This window comes from Mycteria americana, chromosome 1 (genome assembly GCF_035582795.1).
Source record: "Mycteria americana isolate JAX WOST 10 ecotype Jacksonville Zoo and Gardens chromosome 1, USCA_MyAme_1.0, whole genome shotgun sequence".
NCBI classification, from domain to species: Eukaryota; Metazoa; Chordata; class Aves; order Ciconiiformes; family Ciconiidae; genus Mycteria; species Mycteria americana.
Window position 1 is genome coordinate 138,776,190 of NC_134365.1, and position 16,172 is coordinate 138,792,361.

Sequence of the window (16,172 nt, forward strand, 5' to 3'; positions counted from 1 at the left end):
GCAAAATTCTGTCTTCATGTTTGTGTGCTAATTCATCAGCCGTCTACCCTGTCTAACCTGCTCTGTTGTCTCCTGTGGTCCTGCCTGGATAGTCCAAAGGAAAGAAATTCTCATAGGCTTTCTCCTAGGTAGAACAGCAGCCTGTGAGGGAGTCTCGGCCACTCCTGAAGGGTGGTTATAGCTACAGTATGAATTTCAAGGCCTCACATCCCTTTGTATATTCTTACATAGCTGGAATTTCTGAGCTGGTATGCAGAGGCATACGCAGAGGAGCTCTGGGTAGATGATAGACCGTGACATTGCTGTTTGTGTATTCTCTTGGAGACCTGGCTGTTGTAGCGGAAGAAGTGCTTGGACTCAGTCCATTCTTTGAAGTAGGTGAGTGCACATGTATCAGCCTCAACTATTAATTTCGGCAGGGCAGGAGCAGTGCAGAAGTCTTGCTTGACCAAAAGTGGAGGAAGACTTGCTCATCATGAGCTTTGAGTGCGTAATCGACATTCTCTGTGGGTGGATTCTATTACTTATACACTCACAGAGGGATTTTTTTCCCTTTAATCATGAATCATTTTCTCCTAAGAAAGCGAGCAAACAGAATAAGTGAGAACATAGTAGTTTTTGAAAAGAAAATACTTTTCAGCCTAATGATGCCAATACCACTGCTGGTTTCCTAAACGACACTGAGATCTTTTGCCTACAAAGCCTTTTGAAAAGCCAAAATACACAAAACTGCTATCCCCCTGACTGTTGTTTACCGCCATCCCAAAGAAATACCTTTGTGGGGAGGAAGGGTGAGGATTGGTAGGGATTTTTTCCAAATAGAGTTCAGAGTGGTCCTCCTTAATTTTTAGACCTCGTTTTAAATACAAGCAAGAGTTTACAAAAATCTGAGTTCGATAAAGGTGTGAGGTAAAAGTCTATCAGGGGCTGTTAAAAATTGAGTTACACCACTGTCTTGGGATGTCCCTAAGCTGCACCTTACTGGAAGCTGGGAGGGCATAACAAAATATTGATTTATTCATGGACTTTTCTTATACTATCCTCTAGACAGCTGCCATTGGGTGATGGCATAGGAGCTGATCTGTTTATAACAATTTTTAGGATCTTTCCACATGCTTATACTGAAGATCAAGCTTGAAATATCAGTCCTGAGGTTCAGCTTTCAGCTATCCTGTGCATCCTTTTTCCTAGGTACAGAAATCACCCCCGCGGCTCAACTCCACCAAAGTTTACTGCCATCGAGGTCTGCCAGCAGCTCTTACTTGTGTGATCACTCCCTAGCTGTAAGTCAAAAGGGGTCGAGCTGGAAGAGCCCTACTGCTAAGCTGTTTAACGTAACCCAGTTTATTTGTAGTGAAAAGGATTAAGGGAACCACTCGCGCAATTGATGAGCAGATCTATGGAGGTGGCAAACTCCACAGGCGTGAGCATTCATAAGGCAATGTTGCCACCGCTAGAAGAGAACGCGTGAGCACATTTTCATACTACTTGGAGCCTTCAAGGATTTTTCCTGCTTTGGTATAAAAGCAATCTCTTTGCATGTCTTTCATCAGGCACGTTAGCCAGCTTTCACTATTATGAAACATCTAAAAAAGCATGTGCTTATTTTCCTTGCTGAACATAGAAGATAACACTCTTTTTGGGCAAACCCGCGGAAGGGATTATCCGAAGATTTCTAATTATTTTCTTCATTGCTATTTTCTGTGTAAAAAGTTAGTGTCCGATTTTGCAAATTTGCAGACACTGTGCCAAGGAGCATACTTGCAAAATTCAGGTTCATATCCTTTGCTTTGGTGTGAGCCATAGCAGGAATCGGTGGCCCAAGATTCAGCCAGCCCTTTTGGTCTAGACATGTACAAGCATCCGGCAAGAAACAGTCCGTGCCTGGTATTTCATTAATTTTGATTCTCACATAGCTAAGTCTTATTCCCATCCTTTGCACTGGACAGGAAAAGATCTCCTGGGTCGTCATGTCTAGTTTTTGCTACCTCCGGCAACCACATTGTCTAATCCATTTCAGAAGCTAATTAGGCTCCACTTTTAAAAAAATTCCATTTCCTGTCGTCCCCGCTTCTGCTAGTTAAGACTGCATGGCTCGCTTCTTACTTGTAAAGCATAATAAAATACCAAGACTGCCACAAGTTTAAGTTTTTGTCAGAGAGCTCCAAAAATCTAAATGCATGTACAGATTATGTATCTTGGGGGTTTTTTCTTTATTAATTATGGTAGTGTAATATCCTCCCCCTGCGCAGAAGGAAAGAAGCTACTGTTGTGACAGAAGTAAATGCTTGAAGTATGTTTTTACTTAAGAAATAATTCATCAAAGGCCACACTTCTGGTCTGTAGCATATTCAATGAAGCAGTTGAGTAATAACCGAAGGCTCCCATCCCACTCTCCTCCTTTCATGCAAAGTGGTGAGGTTGAGCTAAAACTTCAGCCAGTTACGCTGCAATCCACTCGAAACACAAACATTTGATGAGTTGCTCCAAACAGAATAATCCTTGCATGACTGCAGAATATAAATCTGAAACAGACTATAAACCAAAAGCAATCAAAAAAATAATAGGCATTACATAATTGTTATGTCTGGGAAGATAGTAATATTCATGACTTTTTAAGAATTTTCTATAGATCTGTTGATGAATTTAGGATTTACAGTAATGCCAGATCACCCTGCGCTAGAGGTAAGAAAGAATTGGTTATCGTGAGTCTTCCTGAGCATAACATGATGTTTTCATTTGTACAGCTCTGCCACAGAGCTGTGTCTCAGCCGTGCCACGGCTGGTTTGTGGTCCTGTTCTGGTGTTACCGCCCTGGGTGTTCCAGGGGCACACGTGAAGTCTTTCCTTGGCACCTCCTCTGAGCAGCCCTGCAGCTGAGCAGCACTCACGGTGGCTGTTTTTATCATTAGATATCGGTTCTCTGGTCTTCATTACGTTATCTTTTTTTGCTGGCCATTGAACTCGGAACACGCAAGCTGTTCTACCCATCTTGAGGCTTGCTTTTGCTCTGAAAGCCGTGATACTGAGTGCGTGATGTGTGTGACATGACTGGGTGCCATGGCAACGGGCCATGATATCATAAATGCCAGATGATTAATTCATTTCAGGAACACACCAGAAAGAACAGCTGCACTGTGCTAGAGAAAAGTCCTTACTCCAGAACTGCTCTCATCTACCAGCAAAGAAAATAGAGAAAATGACTAACAAAATATATGCTCCATGCTCCCTCCTTTGCTTGTTCTGTTGAGCAGATCCCTCTTCAGGTCATCTACAGCTCCAGTGTGAGAGCATAAACATGTATCTCGGGAGTGCAAAAGTGCTTCTATAGAGTACTTTTAAAGAGATTAGTTATGTGCCCTTCACAAACATGTGTTACTACGCAGACCTGCTCTAGGAAGATGTCCTATACTTTCCCTGTCAACAGCAGTTAAATCTTGTTTGGAAGGGGAAAAAGAGCTGCCTTACTGTAGTCTCTTCCCTTCAATAGCTTTTAGTCTAGCAGTGTTACTTGCATTATTCAAGTCTAGGAAAATGAAATCTGTTTATACAGCATGGCTATGGCTAAAGCTTTTTTGTGGTAAATACATTGATAATAATAAACTGCACTAGTGGCTTGTGTTACATTGCGGAAACTATCGTTCCAGACATAGCCTGCAGTGTGATAGTCCCCATCAGCATAACAGACTGGTTCACTTCGGTCCAAGAAGACACCACAGCCTACTGGAATAAAACATACCAATAGTTTATATTGTTGAAACTTTAAAATACCATATTAAAAACCAGTAATTGAACACTTTTGTTTAGCCAGTTTAACTTCATGCCACGCTTTTGAAGCATGAAATGATGTAAACCCACTATAATGCTAGAAAACATACAACAGAATCTCAGGTATAATGCAGATTTCTTTTTTCCTAATAGGGTGCCCAAAATCGTAATTGTGAAGAAAAAGTGTTGAAAAAAATTGTGTTGGGTTTGTTGATTTTCCAAAATTATTTTCATTTCCTGGTTTCCGGAAATAAAACTTGAGAATTTTTTTTTATACTTCTTAACTGAGCAACCTTTAAAATGTTGAACGGCTTAGCAGTTGCACTTTGCAGGGCTTGAAATAACATCTGAATGCATACTGAATGTAGGAAAAATGCCTACACTGCTTCTCCCACTGCTGTCATCCCCACGAAGCTACCTGGAATTAAATGGATATGCACTGTGATGCATTTTTATGGCAACGTCCGTCATACTTTAGATCTCCAAGGATCCAGCTGAGCAGTTTCCAGGGTTTCTCCTACCTCAGTCGTTTTCAGTCCACCTATGCTTTCTTCTTGCTCCCTCATCATCTTTTTCACAAAGGCTCCTACCTCGCTTGTATCCCTCCAGCCCAACACATGCTCTTCTGCAGCCTGATTCTGCTCTCTCATCTCTCAGCTCCTACAGTCCTGTCCGCCTCCCACACGCAGGGCACGAAATGTTGCCTGGACACTCAGTAGCCAGCAGAGCAAATAAGAAGGACTAATCTAGATGACCAGAAAAAGGTCAGTGCCTCTGGCACCATACATGCTGAAAGCAGAAAGTGCCAAGACCCTTCCCATAGCGTTGTCCCTGACCTGTCGGTGGCTGAGGGAAGATCGTTCTTCTTTTCCTAATTAAACCACAAAACTTCCTCATTGCTGTGCAAGGGAAGGGTGTCACTGCTAGTTCATCTCTCCCCACTCCGGGTAGACTCCAGCCAATCACCCAGAGTAAATATCCCCACTTGTCTAAACTACTGACCAAAGCCCTTCTAAAGTCACAGTGCAGTGAAAGCACCACGATCCTGTGGAGCACCAAGGGAAGCTTTTGTAAGACTTTCCCGTAGTGGGAGGAACAATTACTGTATACAGAGCCAGGACTTCACAATCCATCTGTTTAATTTATAGCGTGTCTCAACAGTACATCTCTGTCAACTCCATCTCTCCAATGGCAAGGCGTAACTGTAATTTAGGAGCTCAGCCGTTTGAAAGACCAACCAGGCAACGATGATCTATTCCCACCCAGCAGATGAGGACGTTGCTAAGGCAGTTTCTCAATTTAAGAATTATTTTATCTCTTTTTCTTTCTTTTCAGTCCTCTTTGCCAGCTGGCATCCCGTTTTCTACTTTTCCAGCGGGCATTGCTTCAGCTCAGCATGATCCTTCGGAGGGGGAGCAGTAGCCTATTTAGAGCTTAAAACACATAGAGATTTACTGGCTGGAACCCCAGAGAACAACCTAGCAAGAGGCTGATGAGGGCACTTAGCCAGATCATCTGCAAAACACTACTGTTAAAAGAACCTGATATGCATGTTAAGTAAACATCAAATATGGAAAACCCAGCACATGTAACATGCAGATAATAGCATAAGGTAATGGGCCCTATCTCCAAATAAATAATAGCACTCTCATAACCACAGGCAGTTCCAGTATTTTCTGTTCACTTTCAATGTCCTCTGAACGGGTCATATCTATAATACAATAAGACTCCCACAGGCTCCAGCAAGACTAGGATTTAGTGTTAAACCCTGGCTAAAATGAGAAGAAATTTCTCTTGCACACCAACGGGCAAAAACTCTAGAATACATATGATGCAGGAAGCGATTATATAAAGGCGTTGATAATTTCATTTGCATATAAAATAATAACAACAAGAACGGAAGCTAAATTATCCCGTATATACAGAAACCCTGGGTGTTCAGGACTGGCTACTCATTATTCTCTTGTCATATAAAGCAATTCAGTCTGCAGCTGCATTTCTCTCTTGCAAATCCAATTCAATCAAGAGAACCGAAACATCATTAGCAAACCCACTGATTTATCCACCAGTAAAGTGCTGATCCAGGCTTCTCTTCCTGCTGCTAATAAATTCTCTACGTAGCAGTGTTTGCTCTCTCTAGGGATCTCCCATTATTCTAATGGCTACAGGTTTCTAACTTTACCTCTGGAATTTTTAAGCCTGAAAATCTCTAATAGTAGGGTCCAAAGCCTGGGGGAGTCATAGGAAAGAAAGAAGGACACAAGCCCAGAACATGTACCCAGTTGCTACAGAGATGCGGCTACATGGAACTGCAGGTGAAGCAGCAGCTGGTGCTTTAAAAACTGCTGTAGTAAGACCTTTTTTTTCCCTTTCTGAAAGATAACCATTGTCTCCTGTTTTGCTCATCACTTCCTCTCCCTATTTCCCTCAGTGGGCTTACCTCCAGAGCCTTGCCTCCCTCTCTGTACCTCTCCCTGGCTCCTGCTTGGTTCGATGCCTTAATTGCCAGCCTGCCGGGCTCGTTTACCTCTGCTCCAGCCTCTCTTCTGCAGAAAGGCAGCAGCTCAGAAAACCCCTGCTAGGTGTTGTCTCCTGTTCCTCCTGCACGTCATCTACCACCAGGGTTCTGGGCGGTCACCTCCGAGCTCATCACAGCATCACCCCATTGCTGCTTTCACACGCGTGAGCCCTTACACACTATTTCAAGGCCTGGGCACACGCTTCTGCGTCCTTTTCAGGCTCCAAACAGGGACGGCCCAAGGGCTGCTAGAAGCGCTGTTGCCTTTTTGGGAATAATTTCCCCAGCTGCAGTTTACGTAACTTCTTTAACAGTCCTGGGTCATTTTGTCTGCCAGGTTCATGTGATGTTTGGTTTGCCTGTGGCCCCTTCAGCTTTTAAACACAAAGAAGTTATTTCCTTGGAATACGGGAGGCCAGAATTAACGTTCTGGGCTATCTGGCAGCTAAGAAACACTCAAGTTTGTCCTGAACTTAATTTAAAAAAAAAAAAAGCCCAAAAGGTAAGAATCCAAATCCACCTATGTCAGTAGCCCGTGTTTAATATAGCTTTAACAAAAAGTTTTATTACTTTCCTCTCTTGAAATGGTAGTATTTTTCTACTTGCTGAACATGATATCCAAGATAACAAGAATCAGTCTTAAAAGAAGAGATCTTTATTTTAAAAATACAGGCTCTCCAATCTATCTTACGTATGCTATAAATGAAGGATAAAATTATACTAATGTAAGATACTTGACACTTTATTTACTTTTTCATCTCTCCTAACTGGAGAATGGATCTATATGGGTGACTAGTGTGTTCTGCTTTTTTATTTTGAATCATATGCTCATGCATTTGCAAAAATTCAGTGTCTGGACTGCAAATAGGAGGAAAATGCTTATGTTTAGAATAGCTGCTTGGAATTTTTTTTTTTTTTATGTTTATTAGTCTAGGGAATGAGATGATAAACTGATTATCCAAAACCAAAATATAGTATCAAGCTTCATCTCATTGTTATTTTTCAAGTTCCTCTGTTGCATTCTCATCCTGGTTGGACTTTCCTGGAGGGCCCTCACTCATCTGACCAGAGTGGCTTGTGCTTTTTTATTTCTGAATGTCACATTGCTGGCAGGTCTAATGTGTTTGGCTTTCTGTGAAGACAGAAGGACGTGAAGCGTGTTTCCATGATGCCAGCAGACCTGAAGCCACACCTTCCTTCCAAAACCACCCCTCACAGAGCTGATGGAGGACGTTGTGTCTTAGTCCCATTTCTGTCACCTACCAGTGAAGAACCTGCAGTGTTGCACCAGCCTCCATCGCTCCCACAGCACAGGACGCCCATCCTCTGCAGCCTGTTGGCACGATGCTGCTGCACCGCTGGGCACACCGAGCGGGTTACACCGCTGCTGAGTTACTGAGTCATTCCCATCTTTTCTCCAACACGTTACATTTTTTGCCACAAATCACAACTCTGAGTATAGGCATTTGCTAGAACTGGACTGTGCAAAGCATGAAGAGCAGTACAGAAGCAATAAAACATAGTGTGTGCAGGGGGAAAAAACCCAACACAAAACCCAAACCAGCATTTTGAAAAGTATATTGGTAGAAAACTAAAGCTGGGTAGCCCATTATGAGAGAATTTAACTCATCTTTATGATACAGTTTATGTCTTAGGCACCCTTCATGTTTACAGAGCAGAATTAAAACCCTCTGTAGTAAGTTACGAGCTTGTGCATATTGACAGAGGTGAAAAAATGAGAACTAAAATGAAATCAGCTGGCTGTTACTCAGCCTCCATGGCCCAACTGGATCAGGAAAAGTGTTAAAATGAGTCCTGCAATTTTCCTTCCCAGCTCTTTGAGTTTGATTTTCAGTTTGCAAAAAAAGGCACCTGAGAATGTTCTTAAACGCTCTCTGTGCCTCCCATCAAAGGAGTTTTCTACTTTGGAAAAAGAGAGTGAGCCTTGTCTCAAAATGTACTTTTGCCAGGAATTCTGTCCTGATTAGGCTGCCTTGGAGCACTTTCTTGGGTGGGTGCCATACTGAAGTTATTGGATGGCAGCCATGTGTTCAACACTCTTAAAATAAAGTCTATTCCCTTAATTTGCAACTCAACATAAAACTTAGGTTAAGTCTATTGATACCACTGGAGGGTGGGGCTAACATACATATGTATGCAATTATTTTCAGGATATTGCAATGAGTACATATATGCTCCCACAGAAGTTGCTCTGAAGTTGAATACTAATGTTCCTTGGGTATGCATTTTGCCCCTGTCTGGTTTCTTTATTTGCAAACTATTCCACATTCGAATCTCCCCACTGTTACTAATGAAAATGTTGGATAATCCATACATTTGAGTCAGCTCCTCCTAAAGACACTAGGCTGGCCTCTCCAACCCACACGATCCTACCCCACAACAGGAACTTAGCAAAGCACTTCAGTAAATGTTTATATCCAAGCCTGCTAGACTGAGCCCATTATCTCTGACCAAACTCAAGTGCATTTTTGAGCCTAAATGTTTTAGAATGAGGCATGTGGAAGAATGCCTTCACCAGGATCATTTTATCATGACTCACATAGCAGGAGGTAAGACTTTTCTCTCCCTCACTTGAAGAAAGGGTTGTCAGCATTTCTCATCCACATTTCACAGATCCATCGAGGAGGATGAAACGAGGTGGGCTGCGCATGGAAGGAAAGGTCATACCGACTTGTATTTTCTCTGTATAACAGCCATCCGTTTTCAGAGATGTTTACTCTTTCACTCACAAGCTTTCCGCTCTGTGTAATGCTTTACTCCACGCTCTTTCAGACCTCATATTATCTCCTACATGGTTCCCTACCAGGTGTGGATTACCTGCTTGGCATGCAGAGAGAAAAAGGCACGGAAGTAAGTGTGTGTATCAAGAATAAAAACAGCTAATACCATTCTCTTCCCTCTGGTCTCCCCCCAGACCCGGACCTCTCATGGACACTCACAGAATATCCACGCACATAAGTGCAAAATACTGTGCTTAGGGTAAGGTCCCGCACGTAGAGCTAAGTGAAAGATGGTTCTTTAGTTACCAGAGGTCCTAATCTAAACATTAAGCCTTCATTTTCAATTAAATCCTCTAATTATTTTTTCTGTACCTTTAAAATCACAAAGTGACATTGGTTATTCCACAAGTGACTTGGGGTATATGAAACAGAGATGAGTCTATCTTTTAACACTGAAGATGTATTTAGTACTCCGTAATTAACACCAAAATGGTAATCACTAATTTTCGGATAAAATGAACTATGGTTCATTGGGAAAAATTATGCATTCTGTTGAATATATAATTATATCTATTCTAAAGCAATCACTGCTCATATTTACATATTGAGAAACGGTGCTGGAAATATGACCTACTTGGTAATAAGAAACAGTTTTGATTTTGAAGAATATTTATTTCTTACACTATCGTACCTGAATGTTAAATTCCAGGAGGATTATCTACATGCTGGCTATATCAAATTACTTCTCATTTTTTATCTTTTCCTTTCTCTCTTTTCCCCCGGACTACACAGTACCAATGATCTGAACAATTTTGTTCAGCATTTTGCTGGATGAACTTTGCAAACAGCTCTCTGCAGTGAGCTTTAAGAAGGGGTTTTGGTGGCAGGAGTTGGAGTCTAAAGCGGATCAGCTTCACATAAAAGGTACAAACGACATAGGAGAGCGTGAGTCATTCCCCTTAATCTACACCAGGATGCTGAGTTCAAAACATGAAAAGGTCACCTCTTCTTTGCACGCAGATGACAGTATAAAGTGATCCAATTGTCATCTTATTTCTCTTTAACATCCGTGGCCTCTGTAATGCCACTTTGAACAGGAGATCACATGGGAGAGAAAAACCCCAGCATGCCTCGACTGTACGTGGAATCAGAGAAGCTCAAGACAGAGAGGATGGATGAACCCCCTTGAGAAAGGCCACAGAGAACACTCACTACAACTAAAATCAGATTTTATCACTTCTGATTCCCTTAAATCTAAAATACACTCGTGTTAACATTCAAAAGGAGGCTGTTTTATGAGTCCCTGATTTTATAAGGTTTTGGAGATTTGCAGGATTTTTGCAAAATCAAGCGTAGGAGTGGCACCCTAAACACTCACTCTAATCCTCTGGAAACTGGCAATGACTGCTACCCGCTGGCACTGCCTGTGTAGTAGTCAGAAGAAGTAATATTTACAATTAACCATTGGCTTCACTATTAGCAGAGGAAGCCATGGGACGGGGTGTCACAAGCAGCCAACGGTAGGACACGGTGTGAGCTGAGAACCCACCGAAGCAGGCATCCCACTAGAACATGTTTTTATTAAACCACTGTCTTTAATGTGACTAAATGTTTAGTCAAAGCTAAAACATTAAGTGGAAACATACTGCCTTTGATTCTCTTTTTAATTGGGAAGGTTTCCGTATCTAGGGCAATCTGTCTAGTTAGTCTGAGGAAAGACGGTAGGAGTGGAAAACAGAGACAAGCAAACAGGTAGCAGCAGCTACAACGTTCCATCCACAAGAAAATAGGGATTTGTTTCAGAGCTAGGATGTTCTCCACTGAAGAAGTGGGGAAACAGATGGAGCCTGGTAAATTAAAAGAAAAAAAAAAGAAGAAGAATTATATGCAACCAGCCTTCACTTGCTCTCGAAATCTGTTTCACCACTGATTGCTGGAAATGGTCAAATACGGTAAAATACAGCGTCTCAGACTGATGCCATGCCCTCAGTTACAAATGATGAGACCCCCCCCTTCCATCTTACCTCTCCTTGACTGATCTTGAGATTGAAGTTAAATTTTCTTCTGCAAATCAGTTGGCCTCTTTAAAACATCTCCAGAGAAGAACACACTGCTCCAGACTAGGTTAGGAGATACACCGAGCATATTGCTACGGGGAGTGAAGGTGTTTCTTGAAACACCTAGTATCATCACACTAGTATTAGGTAATGCTACAAATAGAGGAATGTTTGCAGGTGGTTACCCAAGCTATGGAAAAGGTTTCAAACACCCAGTGTAGACAATGAATGACATTAATCAATGCAGAACTCTAACCTTCACCTTCTCTTTTATAGATCAAATCTGCAATGGCACCGGGTCATTTTATAATCCCTTGATGCCAAGATTGTCTGGATCAGTCTGGCTTCCAGCGTAATTTACAGCAGGCCTTTAGCCCTACCTTACGGCTACCAGCTATAGCACCCAAGGAGCCATTCAGCTACTGAGACTCGCTGAGATGCTGTGCACTCCAGCCTTTCTCCTTTCCGCTATGTACTAGATGAAAGAGTGAGAGCATGGACCAGAACCCAGTCATAAGCCTTTCCCAACCAGGGAAGTGCCTGTTTCTACAGTCATCTTAGTTCTGAAATGAAATCCGTTAGTTTCTATTCCTAGTAGAAATTCCAGCTAAGTATTCCTGCCTTCTTGACCTCATTTGAGTATTGTAATGTAGTTTTGCTTAAGGAACCAGAACTTCTGACATCAGCCCTGTCAACTTCTCTCTCCACTTGTTGGAGACTCGGTATCTCTGCGAGTGGAAATGCCCATTGACTGCTGAGCCATAACCGATATTTGAACAGATGTTCTTTGCTTTACTCTTTGGAGAGAAAAATGACCAACATTTCTGAGGATGACAGAAAGCTAATAAAGGACAGCGAGTCTCTTCTCTCACTGCATCCGTGTTAATATGGACAACTGCTTCTCCACTACCATAGGAATGTCTACCCCATACTTCGGTACAAGTATGTAAGCCCAATCCGGACAGCACTGACCATGTTGACCAACTTCCCTTGAGCAACTAGTCCCATGGATTTCAATGGTGCAAAGTTCCCCGTAAGTGCAACCACAGTCAGAATCAGGGACATATTTTTCAGCTGATCCTAATATTAATCAAGTAGTATGCTGCAAGAGCTTCACAGACTATAACTAAAGAATTTATTTTAAAAAATAAAATTAATTTATACCCTCACCAGCACATAGTGCTGCACACAGCGGGGTGCTCTTACCATTTGCCTTCAGCTCCCGCCATATTTCAGTGCTATTTAGTGCCACTCTAGTTAAGGGTCATGTGCTATTTCCATAATTAATCTCATTTTTCAAAGGTGCATAGCTCATCTACTTTAATTCTCAGTGGGGACTGGAAGCAGATGCTAGTGATCAGCTTTGGTATGATTTTTTTTTCCTATCTTTACAAAATGCCTTACTCAATCAATCCACTTACTACATCTTAGAGAAGAGGCATTTACTCCCTGATCCCGCAGTGCTTGCATGGTGTTGGGCCCTTAGTCCTTACTGGAAGAATGTATGTATTTCTTAATCAATGCGAAAGCCTCAGATGATCTTGGCCCGAGAGACTGGGATTTTTCTTTTAATTGGAAACAAACCACAGCTTTAACATTGCAACTTTGTACGTGAGCGCAGACACACACTACTTTGGGAGCAGGGGCCTGAAATTGCGAAGTACGAACTCATTTCCCTGAAAATTAGTGTTCACACTTTTGTCGCTCCTTTGCCTCCGTGTTTTATTAATATGTTCTTAAGCAATCGATCTCATTTAGAGGGGAATCATATGGTTACATAATTTCATAGATCAATTTGTTAATCATCATGAGAGAAGATGAAATATATCCTTATACTTCACGTAAGTAACAGAAAAGTAGGATATTATTATTGTGACAAAGGCAAAGGAAATGCATGCCAAGTACCCAATTAATGTAAATCAGAACAATCTGATTGACATTAGTCACTGTAGATGCATTTATTCTGACTAAAGAGCTGGCCTTTGCATCTGAAGCAATCAAATCGCTCTGGTGCTAAAAGTCCAACTGAGAAAAGCAACTGAACTGAAAAAGCCGACTTTGCCACTCTCTTCCATACCCATCGTCTGCATCTGTGAAGGCTTACTCCTGTGCGACACAGTTATTTTTGCCTCCAACCTGGCTAGGTATGGAGGGGTTTTACTGGTGAGCTCCTGGTGGAGAAACCACCCGTACGCCCCCAAACCACCCGGTCTGTTACTTAGGGGTCCCCTTCACTGGTTTTCCCAAACACTAAGATACGTTTCTCACAGTGTTTAAAGAAATGAAAAAGTCACTGCAAGCACAGTCACGCACGGTTGTGTGGCTGGAACATAATTCCAGCGGCAGCTCCCGCAGTGCCATGTAACGCTGTGAAGTGGCATTCCTGGCTTCAGAAGGGGCTGTGAAGATAAGAATCACACTGTTGAACACGGGTATAGGTATTAATGAAATAATGTTATGTTTGGGCGCACGGTGCCCTTGCCACAGAGAAACACCGAGAAGCCAGATGCCTCTGAAGGTCAAGGGTGCCCTTAGCCCCGTTTCCAGGCAAGCACCTGAAGCGGAGAGGGACAGGGGTCCCGCCTGGCCCCGGGGTGCTCGTTCCTGGGAGCCTTCTGGGGACGAACGATAACTCGCTGGAGGAAAACAGGGGCCAACGTAGGAAAGCAAGCCCTAGTTTCAGGGACGCCCGGCAGCAGGGCCCGGGCGGGAGGCAGCAGCCCCGGCCCCGCGGCCGGGCGGAGGCGGGGAGGGCGGCGCGGCTGCCCGCCGCCGGGGGTGCCCCCGCCGGGCCGCGGGGCGGCGCTCCGCCACCCCTGCCCCGCGGCGGGCCGGGCCGGGCCGGGCCGGGCGGGCCGGGCCGGGGGCCCCTCGGGCGGCGCAGGCAGGCGGGGCCGTCCCCGCCCCTCTCGCCGCGCCGCAGCCGCCGGAGGCGAGCGGAGCCCGCCAGTGTGCGAGCTGCCGCCGCTGCCCGCCGCCGCGCCTCTCGCCCAGCCCGGCGCAGCCCAGCCCAGCCCAGCCCGGCGAGGCACGGCAGAGCGAGCCCCTGCCCTGCTCCCCCCGCAGCGCCCGGGCGACGAGAGCCAGCCATGGGTAAGCGAGCCGGGCTGCGGGGCAGCCCCCGCTCCGGGGCCGCAGGGGGAGCCGCGGCTGCGGGGAGGGTGGGAGCGGGGGCAGGTGCGGGGCAGCCCCGGGGGTCGCGGCGGCCCCGGCCCGGCCTCTTCCCGCGCGGCGGGGCGGGGAGCAGTAGCCTGCCGAGCCCCCCGGCGGAGCGGGCCGGGGGCGGCCGCCCCTCAGCCCCCCTCGCCCCGCTGGGGCCGGGCCGCTGCCACGGAAACTCGGCGGGAGCGGGGGCGGGCGCGGGGGGCTCCTGGCCGGCGGGTAGAGCCGGCGGGGCAACGGGACCTCGCCAGCCGGAGAGCGCTCCCTTCCTTTAAACGAATTATTGGTAATAATACTACAGACTCCTGGAGCTCTAGTTTCTTGGAGGCCGTTGTACGCAGCCGGCCCGGAGCGTGTCTTCTCCCCCGATCGCGCTGAAGCTGAGGCAGCGGCGTGGTCGGGGGCTGCGCCGCATGCCGGGGGCAGGGGCGGCCCTTGGGGCCGGGCCGGGCCGGAGCGCCGCAGGGCGCGGGGAGCGCGGCGGCCGCGGGCGGCCCCGGGTCTCCCCGCGGGGCTTGGTGCCGCCGCCCGGCGCTGGGGAGTGACTCGGTCTCGCCCCGGCTTCCCCTCGGGGGAAGCCGGGGAGTGACTCGGTCTCGCCCCGGCTTCCCCTCGGGGGAAGCCGGGGCGGGGGTCCCGCTCAGCCCCTCTGCGCCAAAGGCGGGTCGGCTGGGGTGCGCTTCAGGGGGTGAAGCGTGGTTCGGGAGAGGAGGAACAGACTCGGGGGACGGGGGGAGAGTGGACGTGCCTTTTCGAGGTGGGAAGTGCGCCTGTGTGCCGGGCGTAACGCGTTTCGGCGTGAGCGTTAGGGAGTCCTGTGGGCCACTGGGATAACGTGGTGCGCTCTTCCCTCTTGTAGCGTGGGGTCTGCACGGCGGAGGGAATTGGGCGTCGATGGAAAGCGGCGGCTTCTGTTCCCAAACTTGTGGGGAGGGAGGCACTTGCGTGCGTGCGTTAGCGTGAGCTGAAGCGAGGCCCTGCGAGGATTCCCTGGTGATAACCAGGGAAGGATTCGTCGTGCCCATGGGTCACTCGGTAGTCAACACACACGTTCAGCGTTTGCATCCTTCTAGCACGGGCCTTTTAGCATAGGCTGCTTCCTGCGAGCTTTCCTTTCAACCAACTATAGATCCAAATTAATTAAGCAGTAATGAAAGTTATGAGGTTTGGAAAAAAGAAAAAAAAAAAGAAAAATACAGCTGTATCTTTGGTCCAGTTTGCCAGTGGCATATTACTGCTTAGAGGTTGCAGCTGCTAAAGCAGAGCTATCAGTGCATGCCTGTGTGTTAATATGCACATACTGATGCTGGCACTGTCTCTGGTTTTAATTAAGAAGAAGAAAAAAAGGAATTAATTACTCAGCCAAAGCCAAAGGAAGCTGACAGAATTCCTATGGTTGCTACTTTGTTAAATTAATTCGCATCACCTAATTCCTTAATTTCTAAATGTTTATTAACTGGTTTGTTCCCTAGCTTAGTGAAGATCAGACTCCTGTCTTTTTACTAAGCTTTTCTGAAGTTTCCAACACCCCTTTCAGTGCATGTTAAAGTACGGATTCCTACTGCCTTTGCAGCTCTGAAGGCTGAAAGAAACAAACCAGCTGTATTACCGGCACCATTTTTTGCATGCATATTCCGATACTCACTCTTTAGACTATGCTTTCCCTATGTGAACTTTTGATATTCAGTGAAACTGTAAAGTGGACGGCCTGTCCCATGTCTGTATCTTTGCATCCTTCTCTTAACATATGCTTTTATTTTACTGCCATGGATGGATGTCAGATAAATCTTGGAATGGGGATGGAAGAGGGAAAGAGAGAAAGGAATGTTTTCAGGTGTCTTATTAAGAGAAGCGTATTCATTGGATTACAACATCTTATTTGGTGGGCGGGGGAATAAAATTTGTTAGATAACACTTGTAAAATTG

The 16,172-nt window shown here is 45.5% G+C and overlaps 1 protein-coding gene across 2 annotated transcripts in view; it reads left to right on the forward strand.

Moving 5' to 3' along the window:
* The first annotated feature begins 14,008 nt into the window (after positions 1 to 14,008).
* The window catches only part of GPM6B (glycoprotein M6B), a 109,915-nt gene continuing 107,751 nt past the window's right edge, over positions 14,009 to 16,172 (forward strand). For both annotated transcript variants that reach the window (XM_075522125.1, XM_075522135.1), the window contains exon 1: positions 14,009 to 14,177. In XM_075522125.1, coding sequence (XP_075378240.1) covers positions 14,174 to 14,177 — 4 coding nt within the window. In that variant the 5' untranslated portion in view covers positions 14,009 to 14,173. The remainder of the gene's footprint in view (positions 14,178 to 16,172) is intronic.